The 18,856-nt window shown below is 32.4% G+C and overlaps 1 protein-coding gene across 1 annotated transcript; it reads left to right on the top strand.

Moving 5' to 3' along the window:
• Positions 1-15,226: 15,226 nt before the first annotated feature.
• Positions 15,227-18,571, top strand: LOC133860213 (tricyclene synthase TPS4, chloroplastic-like). The gene is made up of 7 exons (XM_062295858.1): positions 15,227-15,451; positions 15,663-15,930; positions 16,067-16,439; positions 16,574-16,792; positions 17,456-17,594; positions 17,694-17,942; positions 18,061-18,571. Exons 1-7 carry the CDS (start codon positions 15,227-15,229, stop codon positions 18,346-18,348), a joined length of 1,761 nt encoding a protein of 586 aa, XP_062151842.1. The 3' UTR covers positions 18,349-18,571.
• Positions 18,572-18,856: the final 285 nt, after the last annotated feature.

Genomic DNA, 18,856 nt, shown 5'->3' with positions numbered 1-18,856 from the left:
GTAGTTTCTAAGTATTTTTTGGTTTGAAAAATAATTTTTCTATATCTTATTATCCTACATCAATTCTACACCAAGACACATAGGGTATGAGACCTATACATGTGAGACCTATACATGTGTGTACTATGTATACAGTTAATATACGGTAATGTGATTTAGAAGTAACACATCTTTTTTAGTTTTAGGTCATTATGGCTTGTTTGGGTGACCAATATTTTCCAACTCTTTTCATTTTTTATTTTTTATTTTTTTGTGAATTTATATTTGGCTTGCAAGTTGCAACCCAATTCAACCCGATTGGTTGTGCTACTCAAATTTTTTTCAATCCCAATATTTTTGCAAAAAAAAAAAAAACTATTATTACCCAAACATGAATTCCGTATTATATTTAATTGAATTCACATTCTCCGTATTATATTCAATTAAATTCACATCCTCAAATATGTTTCCCAGTTCTTTTTTTAAAAAAAATATATATATATATATATATATATATATATAATTTCAAAACTTTTTTTTTTTTTATATTTATATTTGTATTAACAATTATGAAAACAATACAAAATCTACACAAAAAAATAATAATAAATTAAATTAAATTTTTGACTTAACAAGATTCTAGAAACTTACATGTATCAAAACTATTTTAGTTTAGATATATTTTTACTCGCTTTTGGCATACAAATCTAAAACTGTGAATGGTTGTTTCTTTTTTGTTTTTTGTTTTTTTTTTTTTGTAATGTTTCTTTTTTGTTTTGGGGGTGAAAGATAGGATGCTTTAGAGATATTTTTAGGGATATTAACTTTTCTATGCGTCGGTTGGTAAAATTGAAACAAAGTTAGGTCCAATCAGATCTTTTACTGTTTAGGGTAAAATATAATTCCTGGTAAAATATTTTACCTCGTGATATAAGATATATATGATTACATCCTCCTTTAGTTAGGGAATAAAACAAGTAATGGACCACGTTTGGGACCCTAGTACTGTTGTACAATTTAGGAATGTGTTTGGTCCTTGGATTTTGCAAGAATGTGTGTTTTCAAAACAAAATTGTATAAAATATCCTTTATTTGTGACTGTGCTTGAATAAAAAAAAATTACATATTAAAAAAGTAAAAAATAAAAATGTTTTCAAATCTTAGATAAAAAAATGTTGAGACAGTTTCCGATAAGGTGATATTGAAAACAATAATGATCTCCTTTTGCAAAATAATAATACAATAAGAGCGCTCGTTGGGAATGTCAGTTGTTCCCATTCCGATGCTTAAGTCAATTTCTAGGGTATAAAAATGATAACACTTGAATTTCCACTAGAAAATACCTAAAGGTTGTTTTGTATTTATACAGAATAGTTAAGATGGTTAACCCTTTAAAGTGAGGAAAGACGTTTCTTTGATCGTGGCGGTCTTCGAGACAAGGGTTACTGCACGTTTAAGAGTGTAAATCTTCTGATAATTTGGAGCACGTACACTCACTACCAGATTGGAGGCATTTTTGCGAAATGTGGCCGAGTATCTTGAATTCTTGTAGTTTCTCGTCTTTTGACAGGAATGTATTGAGCCTTGTATTGGACATGGCCGTCGAATCTTCTTTTAGGATTAGCGGTGAACCTTAGTTGGACTTTCATGCCTACTCTCCTTTTGATAGAGGTTGTCTGAATGTCGAGCCGACCCAACTGGCTGGGCTGGTAAAGCGTTAACCTTTGTAATTGGTTCGTTTGGGATTTGGGGAATAATAGTTCCCTAACAAAAAATGTGTTTTAAAAAATGCACGATTTAAGTGACTAAAATACAATTTTAAAGGTTGAACAAAATTTTATCATACACTCAAATACATTTTTAAAAACTGCCTCATTTTGCCGATAGAACACTTCCAACAAACATCAATTAAGGCTTTGTTTGTTTTATTTTTATTTTGTTAACTGGATTAAGGTTCTGTTTGATGATCTTTGGAAGGTGCTAGGTTTTTTGGGTACAAGAAAATGTATGATGTTATTTAAACTTTAAAGTAGGAAAAATTGCACTATTGGTCTATGTGATTAACCTAAATTACAAATTATTTTTTGTCATATCAAAATTAATTCAGAGATTCCTATGATTGATTTAATTTACAAATCGCTCACTAGAGTAAAATTCTATTAAAAATTTTGACAAATTTCGTTAGGCGCCATGTCAATACTAATAATATGCTGACATGTGTCACTCTTAATAATTTTTTTTTAAAAAAAATAATTAAATAAAACTTATAAAATTATTTGAACAAAAAAAAATGGAAAAGGAAAAGGGGTGGCTGGCCAACCGACGACCACCCCTAGGCTCCTTTGGGATGGCCTGTGGGCCACCCCAAGCCTATGGGGTGGTTGCAGGCCGTCCCCGGCCACCCCTTTTCATTTTTTAATTTTTAAAAAATAATTTGTAGGTTTTATTTATTTGTATTTTTAATATATTTATATTTTTTTACTAAGAGTGACATGTTTTGTCATATTGTTGGTGTTGACGTGACATTGAACGGAATATGTGAAATTTTTTTAACAAGATTTGACTTTAAAGAATGATTTGTAAATTAGGCCAACCACAGAGATTTTTGAATCAATTTCAATATGATAAAGAAGTAATTTGTAATTTAAATTAACTCTAAAGAATTTTTCCTTAAAAATAATTTGAAGTTGTTTTGTGAGTATTTTTATATTTTAAGTTGGTTAATATATTTGTTTTAAAAATAAAAAAAGAAAATGAGAAGTGAATGATTTTAAAGCCAAAAAGTGATTGTCGGCAAGAAAGAAAACAAAGTAGTAAAATGAATTTATTGGTGATACAGTTGAATGGATGTTTCAGAGTTTCCAGACTGTTAAATGGTACGAATCATCAGCTAGTCACTTTTTAATGAATTTAGACATCCACAATTAATGCTTTTTTTAGATTTTTAAATTTTTGGTTTGAAAGAAAATTAATTTTGTATTTTTAAAAATATTTTTGTCTTTCAATTATTTATTATTATTTTAAAAAATAAAATACATAAAACAAAATTTTTAACAAAGAAATTGACATAAATTTTTAAAAAATTATTTTCTAGAAATTTTTCCTAACTCATTTATAAAATAGTCATTGCAATTTTGAAAATAAAAAGTATGATTTTAAATTAAATTCATAGCATAAATCGTTTGAGATTGCATTTGAAAATACAAAAAATATATACGTTTTCAATTTGCAGGCAATAAGTGTTTTTTTTTTTGTTTTTTTTAAAAAACGCGTAATTTTAAAAGATAAACTGTGATTTTAAATGTTAAATAGTGATTTTATTAAACGTTTAACTGCGTTTTTAAAATTTATATTTTAAAATTTTTTGATTTTTTAAACGATTTTTTTATAATTATAAATTCAAACAGACTACAAAGCATTTAAAAAAATATATAATTTTTTAATTAGCATATAAAAATCACATTATTTTTAATAAAATTATTTAAAAAAAAAAATTATTTTTCACATGTGACTGAATAAATAATTAAAAAAAAAAGCTAAAAAACAAAACACAAAACAAAAGAGAAAAGAGAAAGCTGTCATTACCGTAAAGAGTCACGTACATGCAAGAAAGCTTCCGGGGCATTCTACAATGAGGATCGAATCAAAAAGCTCCACGTGGAGAAAGATATTTTGTGAGTCTCTAGACTCTAGCGCAGGCTGTACAGTGTACCGTTAAAGCAGGACTTGGAATTTTGGAGCGCCATTGGAGGAAGGCACAAATTATTTATTGTACAAACTGGCAATGTGGTTGCATGCTATTGGACGCATCTGATGAGAGAGATCGTCTGAATCTAATCGCATTGATGGTTTCTTGCGGTGATGGGTTTGAGTACGTGTTATTATTATTATGATGCATCACACTCACACTCACACCATGTCACCATCCCCATTTTTTGATTTTTGACTACCCACTCCACCTCAGCACCAGGTGATGCTACACACTCTACCCTTCATACTTCATAGGGATAGTATCGGTAACAAGTACAAATCAAAATTATTGATCACTACCCTTTCCCCCTTCATTTATGCTTTTTTATAATATTTATAAGGATATCTTTATATAAAAATATTAAATTATACGCTATTTTAAAATAAGCGTCTTAAAATAAAATATTTAAGTTTTTAATTGTCTCACTTAAAAGTACTTTATTAAAATTTACTGATAAATTCTACAAAAAATTTCAAAAAATTTGTGTTTTTTTTTTAAAACATTTATAAAACTCTTCAAAAATTTAAGCATAGATATTTTTTAAAATTCTGTTAAATTCTGATCACGACCTACATCGTAGCATTTTTTTTTCTTTCTAAAAATATAAGGGTATTTTGGGTATTTTGTTAGGATTTAACATCAAATCTTAACGGAGTACTCTTAAGTGAGACGTTTACTAGTTCAGTACATTTATCTCAAAACGGTGTATAATTCGATATCATTTTGTAAAGTTATTCTATATTGAATTAGAATAGTAGTCTCGATCCAGGTTCAATAAAAACTCTATAAAGATTCATATCAATAGAACTCCCACACTAAATCAAACTCTGATAAACACTCTTAAATCAAGTAGGAGCAAAAATCTTAATTCTCATTGTTGTTTATAAGTAGACCTGCCCCTCAAATATAAACGATAGACCGATCTCATAAGGACGTGAAGAACATAGAATTTACGTGGAAACGAAAACTGTACCAAGATATAACGTATTACTGTTATATTTTTATACGCATTTTTATGATAATCGGCCTCGGGCCCCAGTTCTGATTTTAAATAAATTATGAGACACCAATGTGGGTCATTGCTGATCCAAAAGGTCATAGTAGCGTACGTTGTTGTTACCGGATCCAGAAGAAAATAATACTCTGCACGCGTCAGCAATAAGAAAGGCAGAATTCAGAATTGCACAGAGCCCATAGGGGGAAGACTGTAGAGAGCACGCTTGTTGACGTTACCAATATTTTCTCGAACTTCACGCCTTCAAAGTCTCTGACCTTTTTTTGGGATTGCCGATCGAAAAGATTAAAATTTACCCAAGATAAATGCTTCACACTACTACTAAAAAAATCATAATTGAATGCAAAATTTAATAGGAATTTTTTTCAAATCTAATGTTGATTTTTAAGGCATGTTTAATTATATTTAATTATTTTTCAAAATTATGTTTGTGTTGTGTTTTTTTTCATTAAAATTCTATTCAAAGTTTTATCCAATTTTTTCTTAAATTTTCTAAATCCTCTAAATATAATTTCAAAAAATAAAAAAATTCTTTGTATTTATAATTTTGAATATAATAAAGAATAGTAAAATATAATACAAAAAATTCGCACACTCAAACGAAACCTTAGTATCACGTCAGGAAATTTGTATTTAAGAATATTAGAGTAAGTGCATGTGTGGCGTTCCTCTTAACCTAATGACTTGAGTGATTGAGGCCGACAATTTTTTAAGCAATTTGCAAATTCAATATAAAATTTAATACAAAATTAATGAATTAAGGCTAATAGGTCTGACCTATTTAATCAAATGGGTTGAGTTAAAATTGATTTATATAGTTTTATATCTATGCCTTCATATACGACATTTAACATTGATTATTTTTTACAAGACTAACAAATTTCAACAAGATCACAACACAAAATCAGTAAGTTATTGATCGGATTAAGATTAACTTCCGTAATTTTAAACTCATCCATCGATACAACAATGCTCTCTTCCAATCAGGTGCATCCACTTCACTATACTGTCCAGGGGCAGTGACACGTCCTTCTGTGATTCGCCAGTTTCAATTGCTTCTTTCAGCCTAGTGTGCAGCGCGTAAAAGGGCAGGCGGGGATGTGAAAATTGGCACGGTAATAATTAAGCACGTAAAATGCATGTGTTTGAAAATGGAGCCAGACGTCTGCTTTTGAGGATTATTATATAAAATAGAGAAGTCAAAAAGAGGAGCCACTGCCACTACCACACCACACGTGATTCTTTGTATTTGGTGGAAGAGAATTTTGATGCCAAAATCTGATATCACGAGAGGCCATCAGGCCATGAGTCATGACCTTAATTCCTTCATGGAGACAAACATACATGACCTCCCAACCTTTCCTATCTTTCATGTGCCTGCAAATGGCAATTAAGGAGCTTTGGCACTAGTCCTTGCCATTTTCTGTGGATTAGAATTCCTGCTTGGCTGCTTGTGTATTGTGTCATCTATATATGCCTATTTTTTCTTCATAATAATTGGTCGGTTCCTACTGGCAGGGTAGCCCTAAAGTCATGGGGGCCTAAATTTCCTTTGGTCGGCTCTGCTCTGATCAAACATGTATGACTTCTAGCCCCACAGATATTGAGAGAAACATCCTTGCTAGCTTGTAATTTGTTGTTTGCTTAACTAAAGGAAATATATATATATGTAAAAGTTTTATTTTTCACCAAATTTTGAGTCACGTGCATTTTCTATCAGATTTAACGAAAAACCCTAATGGAGGGTTACGTGTGATGAGATTTGTGTAAAAGTCTAAAATACAACAATAAAAGTAGAAGCAAGAGAGATAAAAGACGAGATAAAGAATTACGGGTGGTTCGATGTTAGACACCTACATCCACCACTCTGAACACCACTCTGAATAGCCTTAAGGGCTATATTGTGCTCTCATTAACTTTAATTGGTTACAATACAAATGTCCATATTGACATGGTAGTGAGTAAGTACAAGTATGGTAATTAAATCTCCTTAAAGATTGTATTATACAAGCCCATGGTGATCGATTTGATTACAAAAAATCTTTAAATAGAGAATATTTTGATATTGACATAATATAATAATATATTATATTTTTCATATATTCTAACAACGTGAGAAGACCCGGTAAATTTGTAGGAAAGATATTGCAAATTGAGTGGTAATTTGCTTACGATTTTTTTCTTTTCTTTTTTGAACGAAAAACTTTACTTAATTTACTAGAAAAATTAGAAGCATGCATGTGCCAAATGCTGAAATGACTCCAAGCCAACATATATAACATTGCCCAGTAAATACCAAAAATCAACATAATTAATCATTTTCTTACACATGACAGGCACTTCCAAATAAAAAATACACTCACTTGAATCACAATTCCCATGGGTATCTATCTATATACACCAGAGTAACCAGATTTAGTAGAGGCAAGGAGGAAAAATAACAAAATGCAGAACAATTACCAAAGACTTTTTTCATTTGGGTATGATTTTTTTAGAGTTTTTGAAATTCGAATTATTATTTTTAAACTGGATGGTTTAGATCTTGTTACTTGGATGTGACTAAGTGAGATACAATATACTAATACAATATACTAATACAAGGTGGCAAGAAAACATTTTGTGTCTTAGACACGTTTGAGAAGGAGCCCAATTATAAAGAGAGATCTGCCATTTTTTTTTTTTTTTTAACCTAATTTTATAAAAAGAAAAATTATGTACAAAAGTCATACAAAAGTTCTATAGAATAAAAATTTTAATCTCTTTTAATAATACTCTACATTATAAAAGTTTTGACTCCTTTTAATCTACTATACAATACTTTTCTTTGGGTTCTCTAAAAAAACTAATTTTTTTTTTTTTTTGGGGTGTTATAAATTTCCTCTCCCTCATGACGAAAAATACTTTTATTGAGATAAAAATAAAAGAAATTCTAATCTTTTTCTTTTTTTTTTTTTTTAAAAAAAAAAAAAAACCCAAAATAGACGTTTCCACAGTATCTAAAAAATTTCAACGTCAACAGCTTTCTTTTTTTTTGATGAATGAGCAATTTTTAGAAGTAAGCTAAATGTTTACAACTCTTCCGAAATCTGGAAGAGTTGTACTAAATCTTTCTAAAGTGAATCATATGTGCGGTGCATTGCTTGTTTCAACTTAATTAATACCTTTAAAGGATGGTATCTGATCAGTGATCAGTCAGGTAATTCTTTTCTGAATAATTTGACCTTGTATTGGAGGTAAGTATTTTTATATTGTTTTTGTTGATGTTTCTGTTATACACAAGAAGTTGCTCCAAATATATGAATAATGGCAAAGCTTACCGTGTCACTTATATTATATGACAAACTTGGCCACTTTCCAGACACCTAGGAAGTTACCAAGTCCATTTCATAGGTCGTCTTAGGTTTAGGGAGAGTTGTTTAAAATGGTTACGATTGATGTAATGTTGAGAAAGCGTGATTTAATTCAGGCTGATGGAGTGAAAAAAGAGGTAGAAAGAGGCCTAACCCAATTTAATTCGAGTGCTTTTAAAGTCATTTGCTTTTAATGTTGGTAATTGATGGGATATTTTTTCAAAATTGAAATTTAGGCTTGAAAGATTTCTTGAACAGGGAATTTCGGATTCATGTCCTGATATCTTGGGCTAAATCCCATTCAAAACAACTCTTTGTTTATGGATTCTTCTCATTTTAATTTATTTCTTGAATTTTTAAAATAGCATTTTAACTCCTTCCGGCCAAAACTGATTAGCAATCATTAATCCGTTACTGCAATGTAAACAGTTTTGTTATATCACATGTCACGTGTTCAAATATATTGTTTTTATTACATCCAGATAGAGGTGGCTGAACCGCTCGCACGACCACTTCCAACTAAAGGTGTGTGGCTTGCACGGTCACACCCGACAAGTGTAGCTTGCACAATCACCCCAAATAAAGGGTTGATTTGCGTAGCTACCCCCAACTAGGGCGACCACCCCCTAACAAAGGAGTTGGTAACATGTGTAAATCAATATGCCTTGATCGAAAAGGCTAAAATCATGGACTCGAAGCGTATTCTATATTTTGATTGCCCATTTCTTATATGATTTATTTTTAATTGAAACCATTCTGATCTCATGGCTGATTCTATACATCTCTGATATAATATTCTGACATTAAGATGTTCTTATTGGAAAGATGGATAGGTGGGTGACGAAGTGAGTCCTAGTCCCCACGGCCGAAAACACGTGGATCTAACCGTCCAATCAATCTTGAACGTTCAAATAACACATCTAGAAAGGACCCTTGTTCTGATTCCTGACCCGACCTGTTGCTACCCACCCCATCTGACTGATTGACGTATGAGTTTTGTAAATCAGATTTCTCTTCTACTTTGGGATTGTGATTGCTGGTATCAAAATATAGTCGATATTACCCAGAATACCCCCCAAAGTGTAGGCCGTATTGGCCTCGAGAGAGGGCTTGTTAGTCGTTGAGAAGGGGGTGTGTTTCGGTAATGTGGCAGAATTTGAACCAAAACTTCAAAATTCAGTGTGAAGCTTACATCACCTTCCTTTTCAGACCAGACTGCAGGCGGGAGCTGCCAGCGAGATTGAGGTAAACGACGCAGTTTGCTCTGTTCAGTCATCTCAAGCCGCTCTCCAGATTTGCATAGAAAGCAGGAACAGACGTCCCGTGAAGAACCAGAGCATAATTATATTCCAATATCTTTTTTGAACCAATTATAGTAAATAAATACATCATCAAATTATATGACAGTCGTATAGCAATCTCCTAAATAAAATTACTCTTGAGTTTATCTTCGTATGTTAACAAATATAAACAATTAATGCTATTTAATAGACTGCTATACGATTCTCATATAACTTGAGACATTGCATTGAAAACGAGTCTTTTTTTTTTTTCTTTTCTAGTATTGGATAATTGTTATCTGAATAAGTTTGATTTACAATAGGGTTTGTTGCATCAGTTGTAGGTGATAACGTTTGATTCAAACATAGATTAGAGCATATCCAGTAATGCCATGTAAAATACATAATCAAAAAGTGCAATTCTCTATTTCAACTCTTGTTTTATTTATTTATTTATATCAGATTTTCTATTTTCTCCTCCACTATTTTTTTTTTAGAAAACAATATTATTTCTCTGGTCGTAAAGAAAGCCTAAACCTTGACTAGACGAGTCCATGCAAGATGTGAAGCGGTCTTGGGCCCTTACTGTGTATCCCTCTTCAGTTTGGGGTTTTTGTCCTGTACAGCATCAAGATGGTTTGACTACAATCGAATTGTTGCAATTCTCTAAATGGACCTCTTCACTTGGAAAAAGCCCAGATGTAGATGATCAGAACCCAAGGTACCGAGGCAGAACTAGGTATATATAGCTTTGGGGGCATTAGTGATTAGTCCCTCAAAAGTTTTAAAATTGCCCCTAAAGTTTATGGTATTTTATGAAATATTCCCTCCAAATGCATCGAATAATATTCTCCACTTTACTTTCGAAATTCCTTATTGTTTAAAAAATATGGGCAGGAATTCGGTTAGTCTGGATTTCGGCGGTTCTGGTAGATTCCGGCCAGTATGCCGGAGTCCGGCCGTTCTGTGTTGGAATCTGGCTGTTTTAGCCGGAATCCGGCCAACCCAGATTTCGACGAAACTGTTCGGATTCCGGCCTTTATCTTGGATTCTGGCTATAGTAGCCGGAATGGTAGAATCCGGTAAAAGTGTCCGGAATCTGTCGGTCAGTGACAGAATCTCGTCTTCGGTAATTTTTATAAGTTAATATGATTGAATAAAAACATTAAAAAAAATTTGTGATTTTCTATAAGCGCCAAACACCGGAAAATGCTTTCATCGAAAAATATTTTTCAAAAAAATGACTTTTTTGAAATTATTTTACGACGAAAACCATTTTACGTCGAAACAAACGGAGCATAAAAGGCTTCTCGTGGGGATGTCACTGGTTTTTCACGTGGCTTTCACTAATGCCAGCGGTCGAGCACGTGCATTGCTCTACAATTTTCTTGCACCCAATAATGCGGCAGATTATCCAAGAAAAGGTATACTACTTTAAACATTAATTAAAACAATTAAAAATTTGTAGAGACATTACAAATTGCATGATAATTATATTTGAGCCTAAAAATTAGGCTTAGTCTCTATTAAAATTAAGCTTGATCTCTTATTTATGCTTTGGTCTCATGATGAAAAATCATGATTCCTTCTGTGAGATAAGTCTTGGCTCCTCTGATCAACATCAATGATTCTTTGTCAGTCTAATAGCCTTCTTTTATTCACCATAAAAAGCTCCATTAGACATTAAATTACTCAATTTTTCATCAAGGGCACATGAATTGTAACCCCTTTGGTCTTCTATTGAAAAGATGAATAACTCACATATAATTGATAAATTATAAAGACATTTATAAATGTTAAGTTTCACATTGATTCTTTGTTATGTAACTCGGACTCTTAGCTTTGTTATGTAAGTCTTAGCTTTACGATTCACAATTCTAAGAGCATACTAAAAATTCCTTCCCCTGATTCGTCGGTGCCCTGAGACATGCACCTTGGGACCATTCATATGCTCTGATTAATTTTTTGGAGTGATGCAACGTACATTTTCTTCGTCCAAATTAATTTTGTCTACTCCAAAATAGCTTGAGGGCTACATAAAATTGTGCTTTCGAAGTCATTGATAATTTTGTCTCTACCCAAGCATACCTTCAACGTTTTTATATGCATACACAAAAATACTCATCAAAGCTAGCTAGGTTAACAATAAACCTACGTCTCCTGGCCTACTCCATAGGCTGCGATTGACAAATATGTAGTCCAGTCTACATAGTGCTTCTTGCAACAAGTCTTATCACTACAAAAAAAAAAAAAAAAAAAAAAAAAAAAAAAAAAATGGCAATTATGGACAGGTTTTTTTTAGACGGTTTCTAAAACTGTCAAGAATTAAAATTTTACAGATGGTTTTTAAACAACCGTCTGTAAATAAATAAATATAGACGGTTTGAATAAACCGTCTGGAAATTTACTTTTCTGGAAGGTTTTTTACAAACCGTCTGGAATTATTGATATTAATGATATTTTAAAAAAAATGATTACAAAAATCGCATGAATTTTTAAAAAAAATATATTATTAATTATGGACGGTTTGAGAAAAACCGTCTATAAATTTACAGACGGTTTGGAAAAAACCGTCTGGAAATTTACATTTTCGGACGATTTTTTTCAAACCGTCTGGAATTATTGATATTAATGATATTTTAAAAAAAATGATGACAAAAAGCGCATGAATTAAAAAAAAATTATTATTAATTATGGACGTTTTGAGAAAAACCGTCCGAAAATTCATAAGGTAGTCAAATGACGTGGATCGACACCCTCAGCCGTAGATTGAAACATTATCAACGGCTTAAACACGTCTAAAAGAAAATGACGCGGATTGATAAGAAAATGAGTAAAATATGAACCCCAGCCGCCCCTCGATCTGAACCCCACATCGCACATTCACACGCAAAGAAGGCGTACAGCCCACCAGAACCCCTCGATCTGAACCCTAGTCGGCCGAACGACAACCCCTCAATCTGAACCCCAGCCGGCCGAACGACAGCCCTCATGACAACGGGATCTTGACAGAACGTCGAGATCGGGACAACAGGAGAGAGTGCCGGATTTGTCAAATCCACGCCGGTGTGTGTGGGTTTTTTGTCACGACATTTTTGGCCGTATCTGGCAAGACCATCTGGGTTTCCGGCCGGATCTTTCTTCCTCTATCTTTTTCCGTCGCCGGCCGGTGTGCGTGGGTGACGGATCTCTCTTCCTCTCTCTCTTTCTCCGTCACCGTCCAGATCTCTCTTCCTCTTTCCTTCTCTGTCACCGGCCGGCATATATATGAAAAATTCAGACCATATTAATATCAAAAAACTAATTAATATAAAATAATAAACGGAAAAAAAAAAAAAAAAAAAAACTAAGTCTGGACGGTTTTAGGCAAAACCGTCCAGAAATGTTTCTGGACGGTTTGGACCAAACCGTCTGGAATTACGGACGGTTTTGCCCAAACCGTCCAGAAAATCATTTAGCGACATTATATCCTAGACGGTTTTAAACCGTCTGGAATTGAGTCCAGACAATTTTTCTGCATTTTTGCTTTTTTATTTTTTATTTTTATTTTTTGTAGTGTATAGTTTGCTTCAAATCATTACTTATCCAAAAAGACAAATTTTAAAAGGTTAATAAGAAAAGTAAGATTTAAACACGTGATCTTTATTTTGATAATATGTTAAACTAATAATAAAAGATAAATTTAATCATTTATTTAATATTTTAACACATCACTTTACATATGGGGTGAGGATAGAGCATGTTTGATAAATTTTGAGGCATAAGACAATAATTTTAAGTGAGGCCATTTTCTTATACTTAAATATTAATTTATTTTAATATTTATATTATATATTTTTATTTAATATGTCAATTAGAGCACATTCTTCTATTTGTAAATTGTATTTTAATTTTAATTTTTATAACTTATTATATATAGAATTACTTATCACTTAATTCAAATACACGCAATAATAAGATTTAAAAAAAAATAAAGATAAAAATAGAAATAAGTTATATAAAGATTGATTTATAATAGAACATACATAATGCAAAAAAAAATGTATACACTTTAAAGACTTTTCATATTTTTTTAAACATTCAATTCAAATAAACGTTAGAGAAAAAATTATGCATGTTAGACTAATTTCATGAATGTAAAAATGAGGCTTTTAAAAAAAGTAAATAACTGAAACTTTTCAAGAATTTATGGATTTTTTTTTTCTTCTGAATGTGAATAATGAGACTTTCAATTTGTAATTACTTTTACAATGATTGAGGGTCTAACTAAAAACTATTTATAAAATTTTTACCAAGTTCTTAAAATTTGTTTTGAAAATAACCTGCATTACACGTACAATTATTAAGTGGGGGCTTAATTAAAGAGTATTTTATTAACTTTTTATCTTGTTATAGCCTTAAGATTTTATTATATATATATATATATATATATATATATATATATATATATATATATATATATATTATTTAGAAGTCTTATTCAAATGGTCAAATGGGGCCTAGTTAGGCCGGGGCTGCGCATGGCTGAGGAGATCGGACAATGGACATGTGAATCTTGAATAATTTGTGAACCTTAAACTGTTCGAAAACTCTGCTTTCAAACTCGTTACGTCCACCCATACGTTTCACGTTTTCTTCACAAGTCATACACAAAAATTAAGCAAATTTTTGAGGTATATATATATATATAAATACAGTTTAGCCTCCAAACTACCAGTCATTTTTCGGATAGTCTCCTGAACTATTAAGGCTTGGACTCTGGCTCTCCAAACTATCAAAACCTTTGAAAAATGCTCATTTTCACGAAATATCCCCATAATACTCTGGCCATGTGTCATTTTTCAATTAAAAAATAAAAAAATTCAAAAAATCAAAAAAAATCAAAAAATTTAAAAGAAGTAAAAAAAAAAAATCTAAAATTTTATTTCTTATTTAATTTAATTAATTAATTTTTTTTTTTTTAAGAAAATATAGGTGTTTGGGGTGGCTTTATTTTCCAACTGCGACCCAATCTTCCTGACACCTCTACGGTCACCGTCCGTTTGCTACGCCGTGATGATCGATTTTTTAGCCTGGCTTGGCGAGTTCCAGTTCACAATCATTAGCTCGTTGGTCTCGATCGAGCTCAAGCTAGCCTTACTCTGAAAAATATCCTCCACCTGAGAGAAAAGCTTGTAATCCTTGAGCCTCAAGTAGCTGTTGGTCAACGTTTTGAATGCCAAAAATCACAAAAAGAAAAATGGATATGAACACCGACGAATAAGCTCATGACCGTTGATTTCTCAGTCAGAAACCGATCGAGGTCTTCTACAAAGATGATAGACTTGCTCGTCGTTTGTAACAAAACAAAATTTAGATTGGAATCGTTCATAACCTTCGAAAGATTAATATCATAAATATCGAAGGATAGAAAATTAGCCATGTCCGGGTTCAGAGAGGCGGGGACGAGTTTGCCGAGTTACAGGCGTGCATCGTGCCCAACGACGATGCTGGAAAGAAGCACTACGTCCTTCGGTCGATCGCAATATTTTTTTGGAAATTTTTTGAATTTTTTTTAAACTTTATTTTTATTTTTGAATTTAGTTATTTTTTTTAATTCTATTTTAATTTTTGTTAATTTTTAATTGAAAAATGACACGTGTCGAGAGTATTATGAGCATATTTCGTCAAAAAATGACATTTTTCAAAGGTTTTAATAGTTTGGGGAGCCAAAATTCAAGTTTTGATAGTTCGAAAAGTTACCCGGAGAATGATTAATAATTTGGAGGGTTAAATAGTATTTTTTCTATATATATAGAGCTTAACGCCTTCCTTTGAAAATCACAAGCAAATCAATTATACCATAAGCGGAATGGCACTAATCCACGCATTTTCCTTGTCCCAGAATTTCTCCTTGCCTCATAAATTACCTAAATATCCCATAAAGAGATCTCCTCTTCCCGACCACAAGTATGGGCAGTTCCGACGCTTTGCGAGTATACAAACTTCCCATTTACAAGTTGAAAGACAATCCGCCAATTACCAGCCAAGCTTCTGGAGTTACGATTTTTTGCAGTCCTTAAACAGTGATTATGCGGTAACTATGCACATTTTTCTTCAACTCCAACGTGATTTATTTCCCCTCAACCCCCCTCCCTTGATTTCTCTTTTTTAAAGTCGAAAAACGTTTGTCTGACTGTTACATAACTCATGACAAAACGGAAGAGAAATTTGAACAATAATAAGATGAAAAAGAATCACCTACGTACGCTATACATATTTATCTTAAATTGTGAACGATCATGCAGGATCAGCGATACAAAGATAGTGCAAAGAAGCTGGAGGAGGATGTGAGGAGTATGATTACTAATGAAAATGCGGACTTATTGGCAACTCTTGAACTGATTGATGATCTTCAAAGATTAGGTTTGGGATACAGATTTGAGCGAGACATAATAAGAGCTCTTGACAACTTTGCATCTTCAAAATTCTGTGATGAAAGAATACAGAAGAGTCTCCATGCTACTGCTCTAAGCTTTAGGCTCCTCAGACAACAAGGCTATCAGGTCTCTCAAGGTAAAATATATATATATATACCTTCTATGATATCATGCTGATTCTCTCTTCTGATACAGTCGATCCTAAAACTTCTTGATTTCATTTCTGTGTTGATCTTACTATCTTCTTATACCATATTTTGTATGAAACACAGACGTATTTAACAGTTTCAAGGACCATAGTGGCAATTTCAAGGAATGCCTTAGTAAGGATGTCAAAGGAATGTTGAGTTTATATGAAGCTTCTTATCTTGCTTTTGAAGGAGAAAACATCTTGGAAGAGGCCAGGGCATTCACAAGAATGCATCTCAAGGACCTCAAAGGAAATGTGAGTAAAAGCATGGCAGAACAAGTTAGTCATGCATTTGAGGTTCCATTGCACTGTAGGATGCTAAGGCTAGAGGCTCGGTGGTATATTGAGGCATACAATAAGAGGGAAGGTGCAAATTCTCTTATACTTGAACTTGCAAAGTTGGATTTTAACATAGTACAGTCGGTGTTTCAAAGAGAACTTAAAGATATGTCAAGGTAAGAAATATATATTTGAAGTATTTATTCACATCACTAAGGTCGCAGTCTTCTGTTAAAAGATGAAAATTGACTTTGCCTTGGCTTCTTGAATGTTAATTTGAAACTTATTTGGCTTCTCCTATGCCATTTAGGTGGTGGGAAGAAATGGGTTTGGCAAACAACTTGAGCTTCATTAGAGATAGACTGATGGAATGCTTCTTTTGGGCGGTTGGAATAGCCTTCGAACCTCAATTAAGTAATTTTCGTAAAGGGTTAACAAAAGTGGCTGCTCTTGTAACCACCATTGATGATGTTTATGATGTTTATGGTACCTTGGATGAACTAGAGCTGTTCACATATGCTGTTGAAAGGTTAATACTTGATAGGTCTTCCCTTTATATGCCACTAAAAGGAAAAGAAAAAAAGAAAAAAAAAAAAGGAAACTTCACTTGGTAACTCTTGAACTTTCACCACTTTTAAAAGAATGTATCTAAATTTTAAAATGTCTAAATTTATAGTATTTATTTTTTAGAAAGTTTTAATCTCAGTCATCCGTTAGAATTTTCTGTTAAATTCTGTCAAAATTTTCATAATACCCATCGTTTTTTTTTTAGGAGAAAAAGGAAAAAAAAAATTGTTAGGATTTAGGTGTTAGTTAAAATTTAACCGAATTGGCAAAAATACCATGCATGAATGTTTGAAAAATTTTATAATTTTATTTTTTATAAAATAAATACAGGTGTATTTTAAAAATTTTGATAGGATTTAACTGAAAATTCTAACAGATGATTGAGATTGAAATTTTCTGAAAAATTCATACCCTAAATTGAGACATTTTAAAGTTTATGTACTTTCTTTCAAAAATGGGTGAAAGTTCAGGGGTTATAAGTGAAGTTCTATTAAAAAAAGAAAAAAAAGAAAAAGAAAAAGAAAAAGGAAACATTTGCAATGTAATGGAATCCCTTAGTTATAACTTTTATGTTATACAATTAATTAGACATATCATACTTTAAATTTCTTGATTGTGTTTTCAGATGGGATGTCAATGCCGTTAAAAATCTTCCTCACCATATGAAGTTATGCTTCCTAGCTCTCTACAACACTGTTAATGAGATGGTATATGACACTCTTAAGGAGAAAGGAGAAAACATCCTTCCATACCTAACAAAAGCGGTAAATGTAACCATTCTATCGTTTTCTGTTTTTTACATGAATCGCATTTCGTTTGAAATATTAAATCTAATAATTTTGGAGTTGCTTCCCTTATGTTAGTGGGCTGATCTGTGCAAAGCATTCCTACAAGAAGCTAAGTGGTGTTACAACAAAGATATGCCAATCTTTAAGGACTATCTTGACAATGGCTGGGTATCTGTTTCGGGGGCGGTCTTCATTGTTCATGCCTATTTTTTCTTGAATCAAAAGTTCACAAAGCAAGCACTTGAGGGCTTAGAAAAATACCACGACCTTTTGCGTTTGCCATCAATTATTTTTCGACTTTGCAATGATTTGAGTACTTCGGCGGTAATCTTTTTTACAACATTCTATAGTGTCTTCTGTGTGAAATGAATTTTAAGGTCTATATCATCAATATATATTGGAACCCCTACTTCACATATTTAGTTGTTTATTTGAAATACAGGGAGAGTTGAAGAGAGGTGAAACTGCAAATTCAATCCATTGCTACATGCGTGAAACTGGTGTTTCTGAGGAAGCTGCTGAGAAACACATCCATAACATGATTGATAGGACTTGGAAAAAGATGAATGAAGAGCGAGTAGTTGATTCTCCATTTGGAGAAGGTTTAGTGGTAACAGCAATCAACCTTGCTCGGATTGCCCAATGCACGTACCAATACGGCGATGGGCACGGAGCCCCAGACGTTAAAGCAAAAAATCGAATCGTGTTAGTGATAATAGAGCCTGTTTAATTCAATGAGAGATAGACCCCTCTCTATCAATTACAAACGTATGTTTGTAAATGAATGTGTGGCGGAGATATATGTGAGATGTGAATGAAAAACTTGTTTCCATATGCACGCGCACATATCACATGTGAAACTCAGAACATGTAGAAAAAATGTCCATAGAAATGTTGGACACAAGTTTAATTTGCCCGAGTTTTAATATATATTTCCCTAAGGCCTCGTTTGGTTCGCGGATTAAACCCATGCAAAGGAATAGTTATTCTTACGGAATAGCTATTTCTTTGTTTGATTGTATATTATTTATGGGAATAGCTATTCCCTTATGAAGAGGAATATGTATTCCATTCAAAAAGAAGTGGAATACCTATTCATTTCCTGTGGGAATAAATAAAATTCGGTTTTTGCCCAAAAGCCTCAACCCTCTCAACACCCAAGTCTCTTATCCCTCTCTCTCTATTTCTCAACTCATGATGTGTTTGGATACGAAATTTTGAAAATAAAATATAATTCT

Source organism: Alnus glutinosa, chromosome 2 (assembly GCF_958979055.1).
Source record: "Alnus glutinosa chromosome 2, dhAlnGlut1.1, whole genome shotgun sequence".
Taxonomy (NCBI): Eukaryota; Viridiplantae; Streptophyta; class Magnoliopsida; order Fagales; family Betulaceae; genus Alnus; species Alnus glutinosa.
Note: the sequence above shows the minus strand (reverse complement) of the source record. Positions and strands in the feature narration are given on the sequence as shown.

Bases quoted from the DNA above. Each gene is read 5' to 3' on its own strand.
- LOC133860213 (XM_062295858.1), top strand. From the start codon at position 15,227: ATGGCACTAATCCACGCATTTTCCTTGTCCCAGAATTTCTCCTTGCCT. The intron at 15,452-15,662 runs GTAACTATGCAC...ACGATCATGCAG, and splicing joins CCTTAAACAGTGATTATGCG to GATCAGCGATACAAAGATAG. The intron at 17,943-18,060 runs GTAATCTTTTTT...TTTGAAATACAG, and splicing joins ATGATTTGAGTACTTCGGCG to GGAGAGTTGAAGAGAGGTGA.